At 40.9% G+C, this 20,316-nt stretch overlaps 1 protein-coding gene across 1 annotated transcript in view; it reads left to right on the forward strand.

Moving 5' to 3' along the window:
• Positions 1-20,316, forward strand: part of MYO5A (myosin VA) — a 99,226-nt gene that overhangs the window by 9,849 nt on the left and 69,061 nt on the right. Inside the window, exons 2-4 of the mRNA XM_009276597.1 lie at positions 6,222-6,332; positions 7,792-7,963; positions 13,596-13,740. Coding sequence (XP_009274872.1) covers positions 6,222-6,332; positions 7,792-7,963; positions 13,596-13,740 — 428 coding nt within the window. The remainder of the gene's footprint in view (positions 1-6,221; positions 6,333-7,791; positions 7,964-13,595; positions 13,741-20,316) is intronic.

Genomic DNA, 20,316 nt, shown 5'->3' on the forward strand with positions numbered 1-20,316 from the left:
AGTTGTAGAGAGCGATGAGGTCTCCCCTCAGCCTCCTTTTCTCCAGGCTAAACAACCCCAGTTCCCTCAGCCGCTCCTCATAAAGACTTGTTTCCAAGTAGATTTGATATATCATGTAATATATCATGATATAAATGTCTTTTTAAATTAATACTTTCTAAATATCAGGCCTTAAACTGTACAAGAGGCATATAAATGGCTGTTGCTGAGCAACAAGGCAGAAAATACGCTCCATGCCCGAAGAATGCTACCGCCTTTAAGAGAATCGGTAATTTCTGTTTTGATTCTTTTGCACAGTTAATGATGCCATTTCCCTCACGTGGTAGGAAGAATTTAGATGAGTCAGTCAGCGGTTTTGCAGCAGCCTGCTTGTCATGGAAATGCTCTACTTTCCAACCCCTCCTGGTCAGCTGGCATTTTTATGAAAGGAGAGTAAAGTTCTGTCTGTCTTTTCAAACTGCAACCAGCAGCATCGCTTTGTTAATAGAAATGCGGTGCTTCCCTGGGACTGCCTGCGTATCGCAGGACAGATGGCAGAAATTTTAGTGGTTTCGGGCAGCGGAAGAAATGGGACCTCTTCCCGCCTCGTGTGTGGGTGACCAGGGTCTCTTTGTAGGGGAGGCAGGTTGGTCAAGTTAAGACGTGTGTTCGACCCGTTACTCACCCAGCCATGCATCTGCTAATATTGTTAATATAAACGGCAAACTTTTCTGTTTCAAGTGTTTCTAGGCTCAGTGTCATCATCCATGGTGGTGGCACCGTGAACCAAGTATAAGGGAAAATATAAAGCCGAAAGGAAATTATTCTAATAGCATCAAATGATGTTTTCAGAGCAACCCCATGCAAGGAGATCACACAGCTCAGGAAATCCTTTTCTAATAAGTCAGCATTTTGCACAGATAAGTTCAACACTTTGCAGTGTGAACTCCTACAACTTTGTGCTCTGTTTTGTAGTTATGCCTCGCTAACGTTGACACTTTTCTTTTTCCAGCCTAATAATGCAGCTGGCTCTCTCCAGGTGGCCATGTTCAGTTAGCGACAGGTTCACATTGAATGCTTTTGGTCAAATTTAGCTTTGACTTTCACCGTGTGTTGCTGTTCCATCGGCTCCTTCAGCTAGTGCTGCCAGAATTGACGGTATCTCTTTGATCCAGACATTAACAAGCTGCTTTATTCCTACGTAAAAATGAGGTCATCCTTGAAAGAGAGAGGGGCAGTGTCTCTCGTAAGGTTTTCATGGTTAACACCTGAAAGACTTTTTTGAGGCTGTCTGTAAGTAAATAAATAGATGATCTCTGCTGAAGTGAAAATCGTACAAGTTCACGTGTATGGGTAGATCTTGCTGGGAAACGAGGGACAGCTTTTTATGAGTTGAAATTTCCTTTTTCTTTTTGGGATGTAGATCATTTCATGAACTCTTTCAGCTCTTATCAAAAGAGCTGTTAAGCTGGGAAGATAGCTGTATGTCCTTCTGCAGTATTTGTGATTGTGCAATGGAAGTGGAAAATTATTTGACTGCTGAAGCGACTGCTGAGCCGCTTGCATTGCTAATTACGTTCTGTCAGCAATGTCAATTAGTACTTCAAGAGGTTAATATCTCAGAAGAGAGGCTTTGTGAGTCATATGGTCTCATTTGATAGATAATTATTATAGTCTGCTGATTTCTTCATGTGATCTAAGATGAAATCATGAGGTATGAGAGAATACTGCAATTTCCTATTATATTTTATTATTATATAAAACTGTGATAATACAGCTAGCTTTCTGTCCTGCCAGTGAAAAATGAAAACTTCTCCCTGTACTTTTTTCTGCTGTGAACTCTTTTAGAGCCACTACATAGAGATCACTAAGCCATTGCCTTTCAGCAGCCCAGCTTGTCTTTCCTTGAACAGAGTATGGCGATTCCACACTTCCATGTGATTTTGGAGGTTTTTACCTCAGTCTGCCGAGGCTGGAAGAGAGTCTAGGCAAGAAACTGAGTTTCGAAATAGTCCTGTCAATACGCATTTAATTATTTGTTTTCCTCCTGGATTCAAGGGTATCTCACCTGCGTGCTTTGCGTTTTCATTCTGATTTTTTTTTAAACTCGTTTAGAGCAAGTGGTGGTCCTGTGAATGCTCGGCTGGAGGTGGCTGGCTGCTGTCTCCATCCCAGAGTGCCAGCGTGATGGTGTGGCTTTGACGCAGGGTGGGAGGGTGGGCTGCACATCCTCCTCGTGCCTCTTCCCGCCCGAGGTCTCCGGTCGGGACAGGGGGAGGTCATCAGTGGTGAGGCAGAAACGTACCCGCAGAGAAGGGACAGCGTTGTTACCTGGATAGCACAGCTAAGTTGATTAGAGCCAAATCAGTACTGGAATGCAAAGTGCAAGTGACGCTATCGGTAAGCTTGGGTTATCGTGAAGGGTAACAGTATTTACCTAAAATGTCATTCACTGCCTTTCCTTAAGTAAATTGTGCTGTTATTTCCCCTGTGAGCAGTTTTATTCTGGTGGTTCAAAATTTACATTGAACTATTGCAAAGAGTAATATATTCATTGATCATAATCAGGCACAATTTCAGTAAAGTTAATTTGTTTCTTGCCATAATTTTTATTGTCATTTCAGTGCATTTTTAGGCTAGAATTTCCTTCCCTTTTTTAGAAGGCTGATTTGTAAATCAGTGCCTCTAGAAGTTTATTGTATTTTAGTCTTACTTTAATGTAGTCATAAACTTGATTTCATGTACTAGTAAATAACGAGGGATGGATAGTAGACATACTAGAGTGAGGTGTTTCCCAAGACAAGGCCCTCGGTCCTGTTTCTGCCAGCGGTGGTGCTTTGTTTTCTGCTACAGGGTTGGATCCCACTAAAGGCTAGGCAGCGATGGGATTTTAACATCAACTGATTATATAAAAGATAGAATGAAAATCTGATTTTGCAAATCATTCTGCTAAATTAGTGAGATGAGGATGTTGTGAAATGATTCAGTGCTTATAATTAGGAACATCTCTCTCTTTCCTCCCACCCGTTCTTTTTACCAGGTGTTTTCTTTGGATTTAAGGCTGGGCAATGATGCTGGAGATGAAAAGCTACAGCTTAGCGCTCATAGGATGACTTTAATATCTGTAGGGTTATGTCATGTGGAAGGTTCAGCTGTCTGTAGTAACCCAGTTTCTATGGTGATCTGTTTTCTGCTTTCTCTTTCCCTTCTCTGGACAGTAGAAAATGTACAGTTTCAACTGAATAAATTAAAGGTGCCTATTTCATGCTGGCATAGCTCACGTAGTTAGAAACTGCTATGCAGCATTTGCTGCCTGAAGTTAACAGTATTTGTTACTGCTGCCTTTTTTACATCAGGAAACTTTTCTTTGTGTAGCCTAGAGGAGACCAGCCTGCTAACCTGTTTTGCTAGACAGTATTTAAATGCTTTAAGTTTCAGCTGAATAAATTAAAGGTGCCTATTTCATGCTGGCATAGCTCACGTAGTTAGAAACTGCTATGCAGCATTTGCTGCCTGAAGTTAACAGTATTTGTTACTGCTGCCTTTTTTACATCAGGAAACTTTTCTTTGTGTAGCCTAGAGGAGACCAGCCTGCTAACCTGTTTTGCTAGACAGTATTTAAATGCTTTCCTCTTTCGTATTACATTTACTCTGCTTTCTCTTAATTCCTGTGATGAGAGGGAAGCAATATCCCTTCAGAAATAGTGAGGATGGGGAACTGCTGCTACAGCTGGGGGTCGGAACCTGGGCAAAGCACGGTACGCATTTGGTCTTCAGCTGTGTCTGACACCGTAGCATCTTTGTGTTAAACTAAAAAACTTCCCCGCTTTCTGGCAGGGTTTTGATTTTTAGGTTTGGTTTTTTTTTTAAATAGAGTTCTGTGAACAGGTGCATTGGGGTAAGTTTGGGTATATGTGTGTTTACGAAGGTTTACAGGGAATCCTTTGTTTAAAAACCAAGTGGAAAGGAAAGAAGACATTGCTCCTGACTGCACTGCTTGACTCTGATACCGCACCTCTATTGTCACGTCCTGGTTAATTATTTTGGAATTATTCTGTAGTTTCTGTAGGTTTGTACTTGCATTGGCACATGCACTTGTTAGCACACACCTTCATTTTAACTCAAACGACGTTTCTTAGCCTGCGAGTTGTGGATGCGGCAGGGCTGAAACCCAACAAATAATCCAAGCACCCAAACCGTGGCTCCCGCTGCTGGTTTCCTGGCAGCTCACTGCCTTTTTGTTGGCCTCCACTGCTGTTACGGGCCGTGCTCTGCCAACGGCAAGAGCCCGTGCTGAAGAATTGTTTTGGGGATCTTTCATTTTTCAAATAATTAATCAATATTCATATCTTTTGGGGGGGTGGGGAAGAGGGTATGTAAATAATAAAGTAATACTGCACTTTTGTACTGAAAACAATAGCAAATATGGATGAAACTAATAAAGCTCAAAGAAAAAAACCCCACAACCACGTACTTTCTACAAAGAACAAAGTTTCTTGTCTTTGTGTAAAGCAGATTCCTAGGGCTGGCATGAACATCCAGTGAAGATGAAGAAAGACCAGGTGTGGGAGCATAACATATTCTGTAGCGGGAACAATGAAAGTGAATTTAATTCTTTATTTCATTGTTTTTCTCCTTTCACTCGGTAGAGAGAATTGGTTTACATGGGTGGCGTAAGCTTTTCAGGAGTTTGGGAGCTTTCTAGATGAAGGCAGCGGCAGTGCTTTAAAGGCTGCAGTGTGTTAAGGGTAAAAGCCACCGATTTAGGCTGTTGCGAATTACTCGCGTGCACTGTTCTTGAGAAGCATCCTGGGTATGGGAAGCAAATTGCTTTGTGAAATAATTCCAGGCACTGAGCCTCCCTGGCAGCCTCCAGCCGGGCAGGGTGCGTGTGCCTCTCCTGGGCCAGGGCTGGGGCTCCTCGGGTCTCACTCCCCAACCCGCCGCTTTTGCTGAACACGTTTTATCGGTTCCTGCCTTGCAACAAGAAGGCAGTGTGAAGTTTGGTCTTTCAAAAAATCCCTAGTAGAAACAAGAAGTTCGTCATTTTAAGTAGTGGGAAAACTGGGTTAATAAGGGGGGGGGGGGGAAGCTTCAGCATTCTTTGAGGCAGAAGATCTATGCAAAAATAAGTTGTGTAAGATTAGGTGATGAAGCTGTATGACCCAATGCAGTTTTCTCTGCCATCAAATGCCGTGCTTTGACAAATACATTGCAGTTATTTTGAAATAATTTAGTGGATGGAGAATGTTTTGCAACATGGCTGCACCTGTAAAGCCAAGAAGCTGTTTTGTTTGCAAAGGGGATGGGTCTGGGATGATCTCGGTGCTCTCTAGGTATTGCAAGATCATCTGTTCAGAAGCTTTAATATGTTAAAAATGTCGTAGCCTTTTCCTCGTGAAACTCAAGAGCTGTTTTCATATATACATATTTGCATGTACATGCAACTGTATAAGTAACTAGACGGTTTCCATACACCTTTAATTGATTCTTGAATATGAGATAACCATTATATCTTCACTCATTTAAAAATATGAATATTCTTTATATTCATAAATGTTTTTGAAAACAAGTCATATGTTTGTTCTGGGTTACTTTTGTGAGTAAAGTTTGAGTGAAAATGGTCATTAACTGGAATGCTGGTTTGTTTTTTTTCCTGTGATTTGGAGGCCTTTTCAACCAAAGCTTTTCAGATTTTTTCTTTTGGCATTCTGGAGATAATCCATTTTAAACTTTCCCTATTTGCAACTACAAAGGAAAGAGCTTTTAATACTTCAGATCAGGTAGCTTTGACTGAATTAACATGGATGTGCCAAAGTGTTCTCTTAGGGAAGAAAAAGCTATATAATGTTATATTGCAAATGCATTTAGAATCTGCTCAGAAGAGTTTCTCCAAGTAATTTTTTTGATAGCCAAGTTTTTGATCTCTCTGAAAACACAATTTTTTTTCTTTGTAGATTTTCCGCATTGAATGTGTACCTTGGAACATTATTTTGCATGGAAAACGCCCTTTTCTTTCCATGTAGGCAATAAAATTAAGCTTGTGTAGCCTTTTATCAATAGATGGAACAACTTAACTCACCTCAGATGTACTAATTAACTTGTCTCTTGCCTAAGGGTTTGGCTGTTAAACATGTTTTTTACAAAAGAAAAAAAAAAGGTTTTGATGTCAGGTATATTGGTGATTTAACCATATTGCAACAAAAAGTCACTGATCTTTTGCGGTTGTTTTTGTATTGCAGTATGCCAGGGTTTGGATCCCTGATCCAGAGGAGGTCTGGAAGTCAGCAGAACTTCTCAAAGATTATAAACCTGGAGATAAGGTCCTCCAACTTCGACTTGAAGAGGGCAAGGTAGGTCTACGTATTGTTCATAAGCTGATTGTTCTTGCTCTTGACCGGAGACTGATGTATCTAACACAGGAAGCTGTACTGTCAAAATATATCCGTATTTATGTGCAATTATTCTTGTCCACCGGCTTCGAGTAGTATTTTTTTGTGTGACAAATTATACTGTTTATTTACAAAAATCTATTTTGCCTGATTTTAAAAAATAAAACACGTGCTGCTTTTATCCAACTGCCTGTTACATTTGGTTGCATCATCTTTTTCTACTTATGCCGTTAAAGCTATAACCCTGGTTTGATATTCCAGTGAGAACAGTGTTGCTAGGAGAGCAGTGTTGCAGAGAAAGAATTGTGACTTTTAAGTTGAGCATAACCGTCAGAAGATTAATAAAGATAAAAAGGGGCGAGGATTAAGAGCATTACAAAGATGATGCTGTATACAGTGTAGAGAAAAGATGACATGTCTGCGAAAAGCTCACATCCTTCAAGTGAAGGCCTGTTCATTTTTTTCACGCCATTTAAACGGTTATTTAATTTTAATATATAATGATGGTGATCCCTCAAATCTTCTCATGGAAGATAAAGATCTACTGCAGTTGGCCAAATATTTTTTTTTTATTTCTTCTTACCAGTGGCCAGCTTAGATCCTACTTTCTTGTAGAGACCTACATAGCCATGAAGTAAAAAGAACAGATTATATATACAGAATAGCTTCTAAATAAAATATTTCACTTGAATGCATTTCAGTCTTTGACTCACTCACATTTCTTATATGGCAAGCTGAGTACAACCTTTTTAATGTGACAAGATTAATCCCCCCCATATTCCGGGCTGTGTGGTGATGCTGCACACTTGAGTATTGCATGTAGCAGAGTGGGGGTGTTTGCCAATTAAGTCACATTGTGTGGGGACAAGAAGACAGCATGTAAATAAAGTAATTTTAGATCTGGAGACAGATGCAATTAAAACATCTACATTAGAGATTAATTTATATTTGCAAAAATTCTAAGTAGCATTTTTTTTCAGTTCATGTGTTCTTCACGGCGTTCTGCCAACGTTCTTGTGTCATGTTACTGTGTATGAAGTTGGCTATAGGCTGATGGGAATCTGCTTCCTCTGTCTGTCAGCTCGAGGAAAATAATACGAAAAACTAGTTAGATTTATGATATAACATTTTGTTTTATTTAATAAAAAGATTTGGCAGCAAAAGAAAGGGGTTTGCTTAAGTAGTAGTTTAAAAAGATGGCATCTCTTTATGGTTGCCAGTTGCATATAGAAAACCCTTTTGGGAAATTTTAAATGATGTTTTTGGAGAAGGAACTGCTCCCTCAAATCACCAGATAATTTAAATCTTGCATTGTGTTTTTGTAACTTGGGTATGTTTTGCTGGGAAGAATGGTTGGAGGGACTGAATGAGGAAACCTAAGCACCAGCTCTTTCAGCATGCGTTTCCGTTTGATTTTCAGGACCTAGAATATTGCCTAGACCCGAAGACCAAGGAACTCCCGCCCTTGCGAAACCCTGACATACTTGTTGGTGAAAATGACCTCACAGCGCTCAGTTATCTCCATGAACCTGCTGTTTTACACAACCTCAAAGTTCGATTTATAGACTCCAAACTAATCTATACCTATTGTGGCAAGTACAGTCTTTTCATACCATAATCTTTACAGAGAATGCTGTAGTCAGGAAAAGGAAAGTTGATTATTGATATGCGTGCTTTTAACTTAAAATAATTTAATGATAGGACGTGTTGGGCTGTTCTTATGAAAGTCCCGGTGTTTGTGGTCATTAAGCGCATCAAATAGACTTGACAGTATTAAGGTTCAGAGAAAATTGACTTCGCTTTGTATCCCTCTAGCTTCCCAGCGGACTCTGTTTATAAAATGTGTATTCGGCAATTTTAGCTTGCCGGTGAGATTGCTGGCTGGTTGGTGTTCCCCTTAGGCTTGCTGAGATAGGCGTGGGCTGGAGGAGAGCTTCGCACGGCGCAGATGCAGGAGGCTACCCGTGCTGTTTGGTGGATTTGTTGCCTACCTCTGCCTTGAGCTCCTCTTTCTCTGTACGGAAAATACCAGTTTATTTTCTTTTTATTGTTTTCCAATCAGTGCCACTACAGGACTGAATTTGTAACAGTGCGTGAGCCAATGCTTGTCCGTTCACGATTATGAGCAATCTTGGTTTTAAAAATACCATTGAACTCACAGTAGAGGTTACCCGAAGTTGTAATTGCCTGTGATATATTCAGATGGCCAGAATGGGGGAAGTTACTTTAATGATCACTTCATCATAGGTTCTAAATTGCAGCCGAGTGGTCTATTTTAAAGAAACATTGTGAGATAGTTTAGGCTTAAAATTTATATTTCATGCTTCTGGGCTTTTTTCTGTATGTGCATGTGTTTCTTTTAAATCTCAGTGTTTAGTCAAAATATATTGCTAACTTTTAATATAACCTTTCAATATAAAAAAACGTTATTTTTTCAAATATTCAAATATGTACTTTGGATATTGTGTTAGTGCATAAGAAACAGTTTAAGTCATTGGTGGATTTTTTACATTTTAAGCTGAGTAAAACAAATAATGATATGATGATATGTGATTGCTAGAAACCAGATATTGAAAATTTCCTTCTCATAATTGTCTGATTAAGGCAAAAACTCATTCTTCCAGTAGGTGTAGTCAAATTATCATTTGCATATTCATTGTAGCTCAGTTTATGCCAGCAGAAAACATGCCCCATGATTTCTTTTTAAATATGCAATTTGACTTTGTCTTTAATCAGACTTCTGTAGGGCAGTCCCAGTTCTGGGTATCGCATGCCAGGGTATATCGAGCCTTCTTGATGTCATCATGTATTAGACTTGCTGTTTATAATTCCATTGTACTTTGCGCTACTTCGCAAACTGTAGAGTAGGGAAGTCATGTTGCAAGGTGGCCCTTGACAGATATCGCCTAACCATGACTGCAGGTGTCTGAAGCAGGAATTTGTGTTTTGCAGCTGAAGGCCTTGTCCTGTCCTGGTCTGCATATGGAGTACGCCAAGGGTCAGATTTTCCCTCTTCTGGTCACTGTTACAGCTCCACCCGTGGTGATGGGTATGGAGAGCTAAGGCAACCAGCACGTTAAACATGTTGTGGTGGGCAGACTGCAGGCATTAATGTCCTGCCACATTGTGCTCGCTCTGGCTATTCGTAATCTGCGGATGCTCGGCAGAGTGCATCTGCTCCCAGTCCTGCTCTCAGCAGTGTCCAGACTACGGGGGACTGAATCAGACATTGCCTCCCTCTGCTTGCAGCCAGCCTTCATTCCCGTAGGAGTGGGAGATGATTCATACCCACGTCTCATCCCATCATGCAGCCAGAGCATGACTAAAGGCACAGAATAATTTAGGTTGGAAGGCACCTCTCGAAGTCTTCAGTGGAGCTCCCTACTTAAAACAGGTCTGACTAGATCAGGTTGCTCAGGGCTTGGGCCAGTCAAAGTATCTGAGTGTTTGAGTATCTCCAGTGATGGAGATACCGCAGCCTCTCTGGGCAACCCCTGCTGAGGGTGCACGTTCCGGTCCCGGCACTCGGAAACCACCTCAGTTCCCCCAGTTTAGACATCGCCTGTGTTTCTGTTCCTAGTGCCCCCACGGCAAAGCTCTTGATGGGGGAACGTTTTGTGAAAGGGCTTTTCTGCAACTGGAGTCTCACGGCCTGAGCTTGTAAGGGGTTTTCAGCCTGAGTTTCGTGGTCCCGTGCGTAGTGATACCACCATCCCCCTCCCATAAGACAGCCTGCCCGGTTTGTGTTTTGGCTGCTTGCAAACATGCTCTGTGCTTAGCATCATTTAAGAGCCTTTCACAAGGAATGTGCTGTACGCTCGTTTTGTTTTGCTGTGTTTGGGAAAATGTGTTGTTTTCATGTTTTCCCTGGTGCAGATTTAGTTGTGGGTTTGGCTGGTTTATGGTTTCTCATAGGGCTGGAAGGCTTTTAGCTCTTCATGGAACGGGTCTGCCAAAGGGCCTGGGATGGCGGAGCTTGGTCGGCTGTTTTGCTTCCAAACAAGTCTCAAGTGATGATTCTGGGTACTGCGCGTGGGTTTATTAGAAACGTGTGGGTCCCGTAGCGTGGGGGTCCCCGGTGGTCACAGTGCGGGTGAAGGAGGTTTAACGCTCGCTGGTGACCTGAGGAATACAGTATGCTGTGGATTTATTAGCTTGGGATGTAGGCGTATGTATGTTATAAGCTAAGGAAAATAATGTTGGCGTGTTGGCCTTTAAAAACCTGATCCTTTGGCCACGGACGTTCACCTTTCAAACCGCTCTATCAGTTCCCGTCGATTCACACATTAGCCAGGTTAGTTTAAACACCCCGTGAAGGTGGTTTGAGCTAACCCAGCTGATTTAGCCCGAAGTAGATTAAAAACACTTTAATCCACCAAGAGAATTATGGTAACATTGTTCTCAACCATCAGAACTAGAACTGGGACGGATGGATGTCCACTGTACTAGAAATTAATTCAACCATGCTGTCCTTAGTGTGATATGTCAAATGGGTATTAAATTCTTTAAAATTTCACTTTGAAGTAATCCAAACTTTTAAACAGCAAGCCTCCCGATTTCTTAATTTCAAGTCAGCCTTTCACCAGCAATTCAGAGGTGATTTAGAACTTTGCTTTACTGTTGGGAATATGAAATGAAGAATTAATGAAGGAAGTTGAAAAGTTACAAAGGAAAATTTGAATGCTTACATGGAAAAACTGCTATGGCTGTGATGAAGACTCAGTGAATGCTGCTGGTTAGTTCAGATGTATAAAGTACTGCCTGCTATGCAGGAGAGCAAACTTTAATTTAAATTAAGAAATTATTTATATTAATGTCCAGTTTGTCCACAGATGGGTGAATACATTCAAGATAAAAGAATTAGCTAAGAATGGCAAAAAGAGTAGCCAGAGTTTAATTTAGCGTAATTGTAGGAACAAAAGCACACCTAAATCTGATTTGGGAAGGCCCGTGATATTTCTTAAAACAGCAATATGATTTAGTGGAGATAAAGAGAAGTTATATATAAATTAATCTGGATTATAGTCCTGTGAGACAGGCTGATTTAAAAGTTCCATAGAAAGCATATAATTCCTAACTCAGTTGTTTTGGATATTTCCAGATGGCAGTTGCTTGTTGATTTTATGGATCACTACTGAAGTTAAATGATTTAGTATGCTGGAGACTTGTCATGGGGCTGCTTGTTTTGAATTGAAGGGTGTATTTTTGCCAGTGTAGCCAGAAGCAGGAGGGAATTGTCTGAAGCCTCATACAGCTTTTTTTTAATGTCTCTTTGATTAGACTTGCAAGCCTGGGAGGCTCGACTCGGCGGCGCGGCCTTACTTAACTTTTTACTACTTTTTCACATTACAAAGGGCAGATGTTAAAAACCGACACCGAAAATATTCCTCGAGTCTGCTAGTACCGAGGTCCCTTCCCCTCCCTAACCCCCCTCTTATTTTTTGGCTCATCACTAAAGCGTTAGAACTTGGCATAAATTTTTATAGAGACTTTTCACTTGAGCTCCTGAGTCATTTCAGTGAAGTCATGGCCGATGGAAAAACACCGTCTCTACTTACATGGGCATGTCTAGCCATAAAACTTGCCATATATTCGAGGAAATCGAGGTCTCTCAGATCTCTTCGTGGAAGATATTCTGTTGTTTAATGTTTTTGCTATGGTTTGTGCTTGATCTATAAACGCAGGACAGGATTTAAAAATGGGATGATGCTCCCAGCAGCAGTGCCAGACTATAGACGCTTTCACTTCTCTTCTCCCAGCTTTTCCATGGAAAATTTCTTAGACAGACATCACAACGCTGTAATCTGCGCGGAGCAGAGGGCTGGGATCTGCACTGAGGAAGTGTGTGTGCGTGGGTGTGAATTTCTGAGTAAATTTAGAAGCGAATTGAGTGCTATGGAGATGCTTCTGGCGCAGGTTCTTCAGGGATGGTTTGTCCAAGGACCGTATGTAGCATGCTTCCTATAGTCGCTATGCAGCCATCTGCACCTGCGTTGTCGCTTTTAGGCACCAAAATATATATGTAGGAAGAAATGCTATATTTAAAATGGCCACGGTTAAAATTAGAGTTTCTTTCCCCCCCCCCCCTTACCACATTGTCAAGGTGAGGAGGAATTGCCATGTCAAGAGAACACAGTTTGCCTGACATGGCTGGGTCTCATGTGGCAGTTGACCAGTGTTTTCACCCCTGCACGGAGCAAATAAATGTTCCCTACCCATTGTAAATGCTGCAGGAGAGAAAGGTATAAGTAATCTTCGTCAAATCATCCCTGTGGGCAGAGCAATCCTCGTTTCTCATGAAAAAGAAAATCATACCAAAAGCATTTGAGATCTCACTTTGTGGCTAGGAAGGTTCTATGGAGTAAGACTAAGGTTTCTCGTGCGGGGAGAGTAAAAGGATGGCGTGAGTTTAGAAATGCTGTAGTAATGAGTGGTATTAAAAAAGGCAGATACGTGTTTAATTGGGATGGAAAAACTAGAAAATGGAAAGTGTAAGTAGTTATACACACAGATGTACAAGATGAGGGTTTTATGGTGCCTTCTAGAGTTGTAATTACTTAATTTCCTGACATGACTGTGTACTGCTGTGTATCAGCCCTATGAAATATGTCTACATGTATTTATTTTTGACCCCTTTGAGCAGGAGGTTGTCCTGCCTGACTGGTAGAGATGCCCTGGAATCCAGATTACACCATGACTCGACTTTATTGCTTGTTACAAAAACTGAAGATGTTACTCCTGGGCACAGCATAATGGCTGAAGGGTTAACACACTTCACATATCCAAACTGACAGTCAGCGAGGCCACGTAGTAGTTACAATTCACAAATCACATTATCATTTGTAATTCACAGTAAAACCCAGGCAAGTACAATGCACGTTCATTGGTTTAAGGCACAGAGCAGGCTGTATTTCAAGTCAGCACACTCTGAACCTGGTTGTTTCGTGCATGCTAGCTTAGGAAAGGCAGATAGAGAGAAAAAGTAAAAAGTTGTCCCTGATGTGTCTCCTAAAGCAGGGTAGAAGTAAACTCTTCTGACACTTTTTGTATGCAAAACTGTGGTCAGAATAAACATCTGTTGAAGTCAGTCGTATCAGATCCTTATTCTTCTCTAGTTAGTCTTTTTAGAAACTTTAGAACAATAGTTGGTGTTAAAGCCATTTTTTGGTTTGTTTTATTTTGAAACAAGTATTAAAAATTCCTTTTGTTTCATTTCCTTTGTAGGTATCGTCTTAGTGGCCATAAATCCTTATGAACAGCTGCCTATCTATGGCGAAGATATCATCAATGCGTACAGTGGCCAAAATATGGGGGACATGGATCCACATATCTTTGCAGTGGCTGAAGAAGCGTATAAGCAGATGGCCAGGTTTGTAGACCACGGGTCTTGAATTCATTGTTTTTCTAAAAGGAATAAGACTTAAAATTTCTGCCTGATGGCCTTCTCTTTAATTTATAGCTCATGAAATATTTTGCAAGATCTGTCTTTTATCCAGTGTTTTAGTAGATTTCACAAGAGGATAAGTTGCCTAAATTTGCGAACGGTAAAGCATTACGAATGCCGTGGAGATCATGGCCACTGACAGGTTAACAGGAACAACCACAGATCTCATCAGTATTTAGGTCTAAAATTAGCTCAGTGCTTTATAAGTTTATGTTGTTTTAATTTGATTAGCAAAATGTGGAGATACTTTTTAATCAGTAAGAGAAAAGTGCCAGATTCTTAGCTGTTTCATATTTATATATGATACTGGCAACAGAAAAAAAAAAAAAAATCACTCGGTTTATGGGTGCTATTATAGGCTCCTTATTCATGTTGGTAAAGTCCCAGCTATGTAACTTGCCGGTGGCTGGTGTTGACTAGAATTAAGAGGGAGCAGAGGGATGATTGCACAGAGTGCCTGAAAACGGTGTCTCTAAGGACACTCTAACAGCCGCGCAGGACATCCTCGTTTCTTTAAATGTTGCATTAAAATGAACTTGTCACCCAAGGATAGTGGTTGTTAGAAACTTCTTCCTCTTCACCCCAAGAGCCTGCCAATTTGAGGAGCTTTTGAAATATTTTGTTTCTAGGATAAAGATCTTTTGGGCTACTGTGTGGTCTTTGGTTAACAAGATGGTCCCTGGTATCCTCACTGGTTAGCTGCAAGCTAGTGATACAGTTTTTCTTGTTGACAGTACAGCCCATGGTCGAATTAATCAAGTAAAACAGTGGCAGATCTCTGGATTAATTGAGATGGCCCTCAAGCTGTACTGTAGGAGGGGGAGGCAAGGGGAGAATGGGTTGAAAATGATAAAATGTTCAACTTTGAAATTAGCTATCTGCTCATTTAAGAATCCATATGAGAGCTAGAATGAATAAAATGCTCCGTATGCTGTCAAGTTAGTCAGCTGCGTACGTGAATATGGTGATTCGCGATACCCACGTAATAGATAATTTCAAAAGAAAACAGTACGGTACAGTGCAACATTTCATGACTCAGGGTAATTTCGAAATAGCCAATGTTTCAAAAATACCCTACGTCTGCACTGTTGAATGGCAGAGGTATTCGCCTTACTTCCTTTCTGCTAAGAAAATAGACATATAATCTGGTGTGGGAATATAAAGGCAAAACTGTGTGTTACGACAGTCACATCTGCATTGTGGCTCTTTTGGTCTAGATCACTGTTGTTTTACAGATCTAGATCACTGTTGTTTTAAACAGACTTGCTACTCAAGTCCCTCTAAAAGCTCTACAAAATAAGAATTTATTAGCCTTATTTTACGTCTGAGGTACAGTACAGTGACCTGCAATTCTATGTCAGTGATGGATGTAATCCAAATTCCCAGAATTTTTGTTCTTAATGTTAACAAGTGGAAGTAAGAGGTTGGAGGGGGATCTCTCTCCACTAGCTGCCTCTAACCACTGTCTGGAGCGGGCTTACCTCTTACCTGAGTTGAAATTTCACATTGCCAGATCGCCTGTATTCTGTGTGCTTGTTAGCTGAAGCCTGTGCAGTGGAGATTTCTGTCTGCCACCATCTGCATTCTCTGCCGTCAGAGGAAGACTCAGAGGGCTGAGATTTTGGCTAGAGTTTCTGCTGTGGTTTTTGCTTTTTGTGTTAACTGCCTGCTCTTCAGCTCTTGCTGTGCCCTCCAGCAATTCTGCTGTCCTGAATAACAACAAATAAGATGCGGTAGAAGTTCCTTTTTGAAACAAATTATGAGAAATTATATAAGCATGGAAATGATCTTAAGTAATCCTTTTGCATTAATGGATTAATTCCTTTGTGCATCTACAACGTTATAAACAATTTGTTATTCTTTTATGAATAACTGACAGTACTTTCATAGGTGCAAAATGAAATCTTGAGCACACAATGAAAACGAAAAAAATTCCTGTACGCCGAAGTAACAATTTCATTGTTTATTTAGTTTCCCAATGTTTATTTCCTTTTCTTTTTCTTTCTTTTTTTTCTGCTTGTTTGTCTTTAAGAACTTCTTCTGTCATTTGGACATTCTGCGTTTGCTCATTGAATTTCGTTTTCTAATGCTGTTTCCAATTCTTTAATCAGTTGTCCTGCCCTTTAACTTCAGTGGTACTTTCTACACTCTGAACAAATCACCATTTACTCCTGAATTACGAAGTTAAAGAAAAAAATTTGCAGCTTTACATTTCTGCAGCTGGTTATTTAAAAATGAAAATCAGATTGTCTGTGACTATTTCATTAACGCTTTAATAATTGCATTGACTATTCGTATTGTAGCTACACATATGGCATTAATCTGCATTTATGCATGTAATTGGTGAGATTTATTTTTCTGTTGTTTCTAATCTTTCCTAACTCCATGTTTAAATGATCACTGGAATAATTGGTCACGATGCTCCTATCCGTAAGGCTTCAGTGAGCTTTTCTAAATATTTACTCCTTAAGTCTTCTTGTTAATTTATAATTTAATGATTTACAATTTGTTCTTGCCAGCTTCATTACTCCATCTGCTGTGGCTGAGAAACCCTTTCCATGTGCACGGTTGTAACTAAATGATCTCTGTGGTCGTCTTCAGCCATAGAAAATGCCCCAGGACAGCAATCAGGAAAGCTAGTGATTGTACACTAAATATTTACTTTGTGTCTTCAGAAAAAGTACGGTGCAAAAATGTTGACTGCTGGAATGACAGGGATGGAGCTCACATCTGGCTTGTGCGCGAAAAGTGATATTCAACAACTGCCTGGGGGTAATTGCAGTATGAAGGAGCACATAGAGATTCCTTCGCATGTGAAATTTTCTGCATAGAGAGCGCCGAATGGTGTGGTATGCGTGGGCTGTGGAGGGGTGTGCCGTTTGGGCATCCGTTATTTCCTCTTTCAACAGCAGTTCTGTCACCAGTTTCCAGTGGAGGGTTACTGAAAAGGAATATGGCTCGTCTTTACCCACAGCTGGCAATCAAATAAGTGATTACTGTTTGCTCAGTTGCTTCTTGTCTTTTTCAGCACAGGAAAACATGCACAGCTCTTTTAAGACTAATCTCATTTTGGATTATTATTTCTTTTCTTTTTTTTTTCTCCCCCCCCCCCCGCCCCACTCTCCCCTTCTCTTCCCTCCTTCTCATCTGTGTCTGTCTGCCTTTTTCCTTTTCTCTCTCACTCTCCCCTTCTCTTCCCTCCTTCTCATCTGTGTCTCTCTGCCTTTTTCCTTTTCTCTCTCCATCTCCTACAGCTCCTCTGCACAGACTGACAGCTTCATTTCCAACACCTTTCCTCTGCTGTGCCCAAAATAAGCAGTGAACTAGTTTTACAGCTGCATTTAAATTGTGTTAGACTTAGGGTTACGTACGCCTCATACTTACCAATAACTTTACTGGGCTGGGTCGTATGCTCCTCCAGACCGCAGGTGTAAGGGCTCCAGAGCAGATCTCTTCCTCCGTCCCAGCAGGAGGAGGTGCACCCCCGAGCGTGTCCCAGCGGGAGGGAGCAGGATCGGTCGGATGGGGACCTGTCCGAGGGGCTCCCCCCTGCCACAGGGCTTTTGGGCAGAGCAGTTTGGGGGCTGCTGTGGGTCTGTAGGAGGAGCTGTAAGAAGCTGTGCTTTTGGAAGGGGCTGGGACCTGCACTCGGAGGTCCCTCTCTTCTCACAGATAGGCAATGTGTTCATGGATAGCTTGCTTCATTTGAGCAAACGTATACAGGTTTGGGACAACGTTTAAGGCAGACGAGTGGTTTAAAAGGAAGTAAATTATTATTGAAGAACTTATTTTTGTCTCAGAAATATAAACCACAATGTCATCATGTGGGTGTTTTCATGTGTTGAACCCGGTGAACTACAATGCGTACCACTTCTGTAAGTCAGCGTTTCCAAATTATTAACAAAAAAGAAGTTCAGTCTTCACAGTTACCCTCTGTGGTAACTATGAAAATTGAAGCAAAGCATCAGTTGGCAAGTATTTGATTTTTTTTGGTTTTAAAGCATTACAACTTCAGTAGGAATCATAACCATCAGCAGGTGCAGCTCATTTTCTTTGTAATATTCAGTAGAAGCGTCTGGTTTTAGCTGTATGGTTTGCAATAAGAGGAGATGTTGATGATTATACTCTTGAAACTGTTAAGAATTGCATTAACGTATGAGACTTACGATTATCAGTTTCCTAATACTATTAGGGAAAGAAGTTCTAAATCACTCTCAGACGGGATCCCTGTGCCTGCCTAGTAAGGGTATATTGCAGTAATTAAGATAATGTGGGGTTTTTTATCAGCACTTTGTTGGTCTGGTTTGTTCCATTCTACTTTTGGTTGTTGATGGGTACAGCAGAGTTCAGTGCTTTTCAAGTTAACAAATTAACTTGGAGATTTCCTTCTGATTAATTAGTAAAGCTGTCTAGCAAAGCGCAAGTTGAAAGTGACATCTGCAAATAGAATTACATACTGATGAGATCCCTATAAAACTCAATGAATACCAGGACGGAAAGCAAGAGTGTTTAAAGCGTCATTCTCCAAAGTTTTGCTTTTTCTGTTTGGACAAAGTATAATGATTTATTCAATGTTAGTGTGTATCTTTTCCATTAAATTACCTTTAATAAGCAGGCTGCCTCTCTGTTTTGTCAGATTTTAGGCATGTGTCTGATGGCTCTCAGCTACAGGAAGATTTTTTTTCTATCACTTTTTGTTCAAAAGGAGCTTGGTGAGCTGTTGAGTAGGTGTTTTGAAAGCACCTTTACTGACAGTCTCCAGTTATCCCAGGCATCCCAAGATGATGTCCTCTTATAAAAATGCACGTTTGATCAGCTGCTGCTTTGCTTCCGAGTGTCTGATAAATGGATGCTCTGTTCTTCCCTGGCAGAAGTCGGGAGGGGGATGATTGACAGCCCATCGCGGATCTGCATCCAGTTATGAAATGAGAGCCTGCTGTGGTGGGCACTGTACGAACATACAAGGGCCTTCTTTGACTCATGGCTTTGCCATACGACTTTTTAAATGAAATACTTACCTTGAAAGGAGATGGTACGTTTGGGGCTCTGTTGTTAAAATTAGAATGAAAAGGGAAATTGTCCTTTCTGGTGAGAACAGATGATTTTGGAATAGTCTCTTACACTTTGGGTCTGACATTTTATGATGTTACGGGTACAAGACAGCAGATGGGGTCAACTTGACGTAACATCAGGGGCCTACTTGTCTGGGCAGTGATTATTTTTAGGCAACAAAAGGGTTAAGTATGGTCGTAGCTGGAAGCTAGAGTTCATGTGAGGTGTCCTGCTGGTAGCTAAGCAATGAGCTTTCCTAAACTATTGCAGGAGTGACCTCTGACTAATCCCTAGATAAATCGGTTGCATAGTGCTGGCTCATCTTTGCGCTCCTCTGGAGTGCAATCTGTCATGATTTTGCAGCGTGTGCTGACCTCGGTTTTCTTCATTTCTGTGTGTTGAGAGATGTTACCTTCAATTCATTATCTTTTCACCTTTTGCCATTTTTACAGTCAAGAGCTGTGTTTCCTGGATACGGTTAAAATGGCAAGTGGTGCGATTTGTTAATTTAAAAAGACAAAAGTACATCCGCTGGTTTTGAGAGTATTGCAGAATGTTTTTACCAAGCTGTTGTTGAAGAGGACCAAAAGATGCTTAAGAACTTGAGGTGTTTCAGGGTGGCTGAGTTTGCAGCTGGAACAGACTCAAGAGAATTCAGGTTATGTGTAACGGTAATATTTCACCTTCGTTTGGCACTTTCCGTGAGCGGATCTCAAAGTCCTCTACAGAAGAGATCAGTATCGTTATTTCCATTTTATAAGTAAGTTGCAACAGACATGGGGAGTGGGAGAGCAACTTTGGTGGGTTCACCAAGGTGGCAAAAGCAGGGCATAAAGCCCCTGAATCGAAAATCCCGATCCAGCGTCTGATGACTTGATCACACCAGCTTGACAATAAAATATGTGAGAATAGAGTGTGTAATTGATAGTGCAGCAGTTAAATGGGTTTCCTGGTAACATTCTCCCAAAGCTAATTTGTTTTCAATATACAAAAATTAGCACGCTATATTTTGCATGCCTTCATTCCCTGCAGCGTTAAGGGGTCTCTGTGCCAGGTAACATATATTGCATAATAACGTTTGCTTTCACAGAAGGCTTCATGTTTTCCAAGCACTTTACAAGCATTCACCAAAGGCTCTCTCCTCTAATGCTGGTATATCAATGTCTGCTTGTATAGAAGACAAGTAAGGCAGAGATGGTGTGCTGTGGCCATGCCTGGATCAGCCCGTAGTTGGTCCCAGGTGCTGAGCTTCCAGCCCCCGGTCCTGTGGTCAGAACATCCTCTTTTCTTCAGCGGCTAAAGAAGATGTCAGTGAGAAATACTGTTAGGTTTAAAAAACCAGTTAAACTGGAAATATATTTAGAAATGTGGTTAAAGAACATGGTTTGTTGGGCTAATGTTTCATGCCTATTAAAAATGAATGATTTTACAAAGAATTAATTTACTGCT

This window comes from Aptenodytes forsteri, unplaced genomic scaffold (assembly GCF_000699145.1).
Source record: "Aptenodytes forsteri isolate BGI_AS27 unplaced genomic scaffold, ASM69914v1 Scaffold1, whole genome shotgun sequence".
NCBI lineage: Eukaryota > Metazoa > Chordata > Aves > Sphenisciformes > Spheniscidae > Aptenodytes > Aptenodytes forsteri.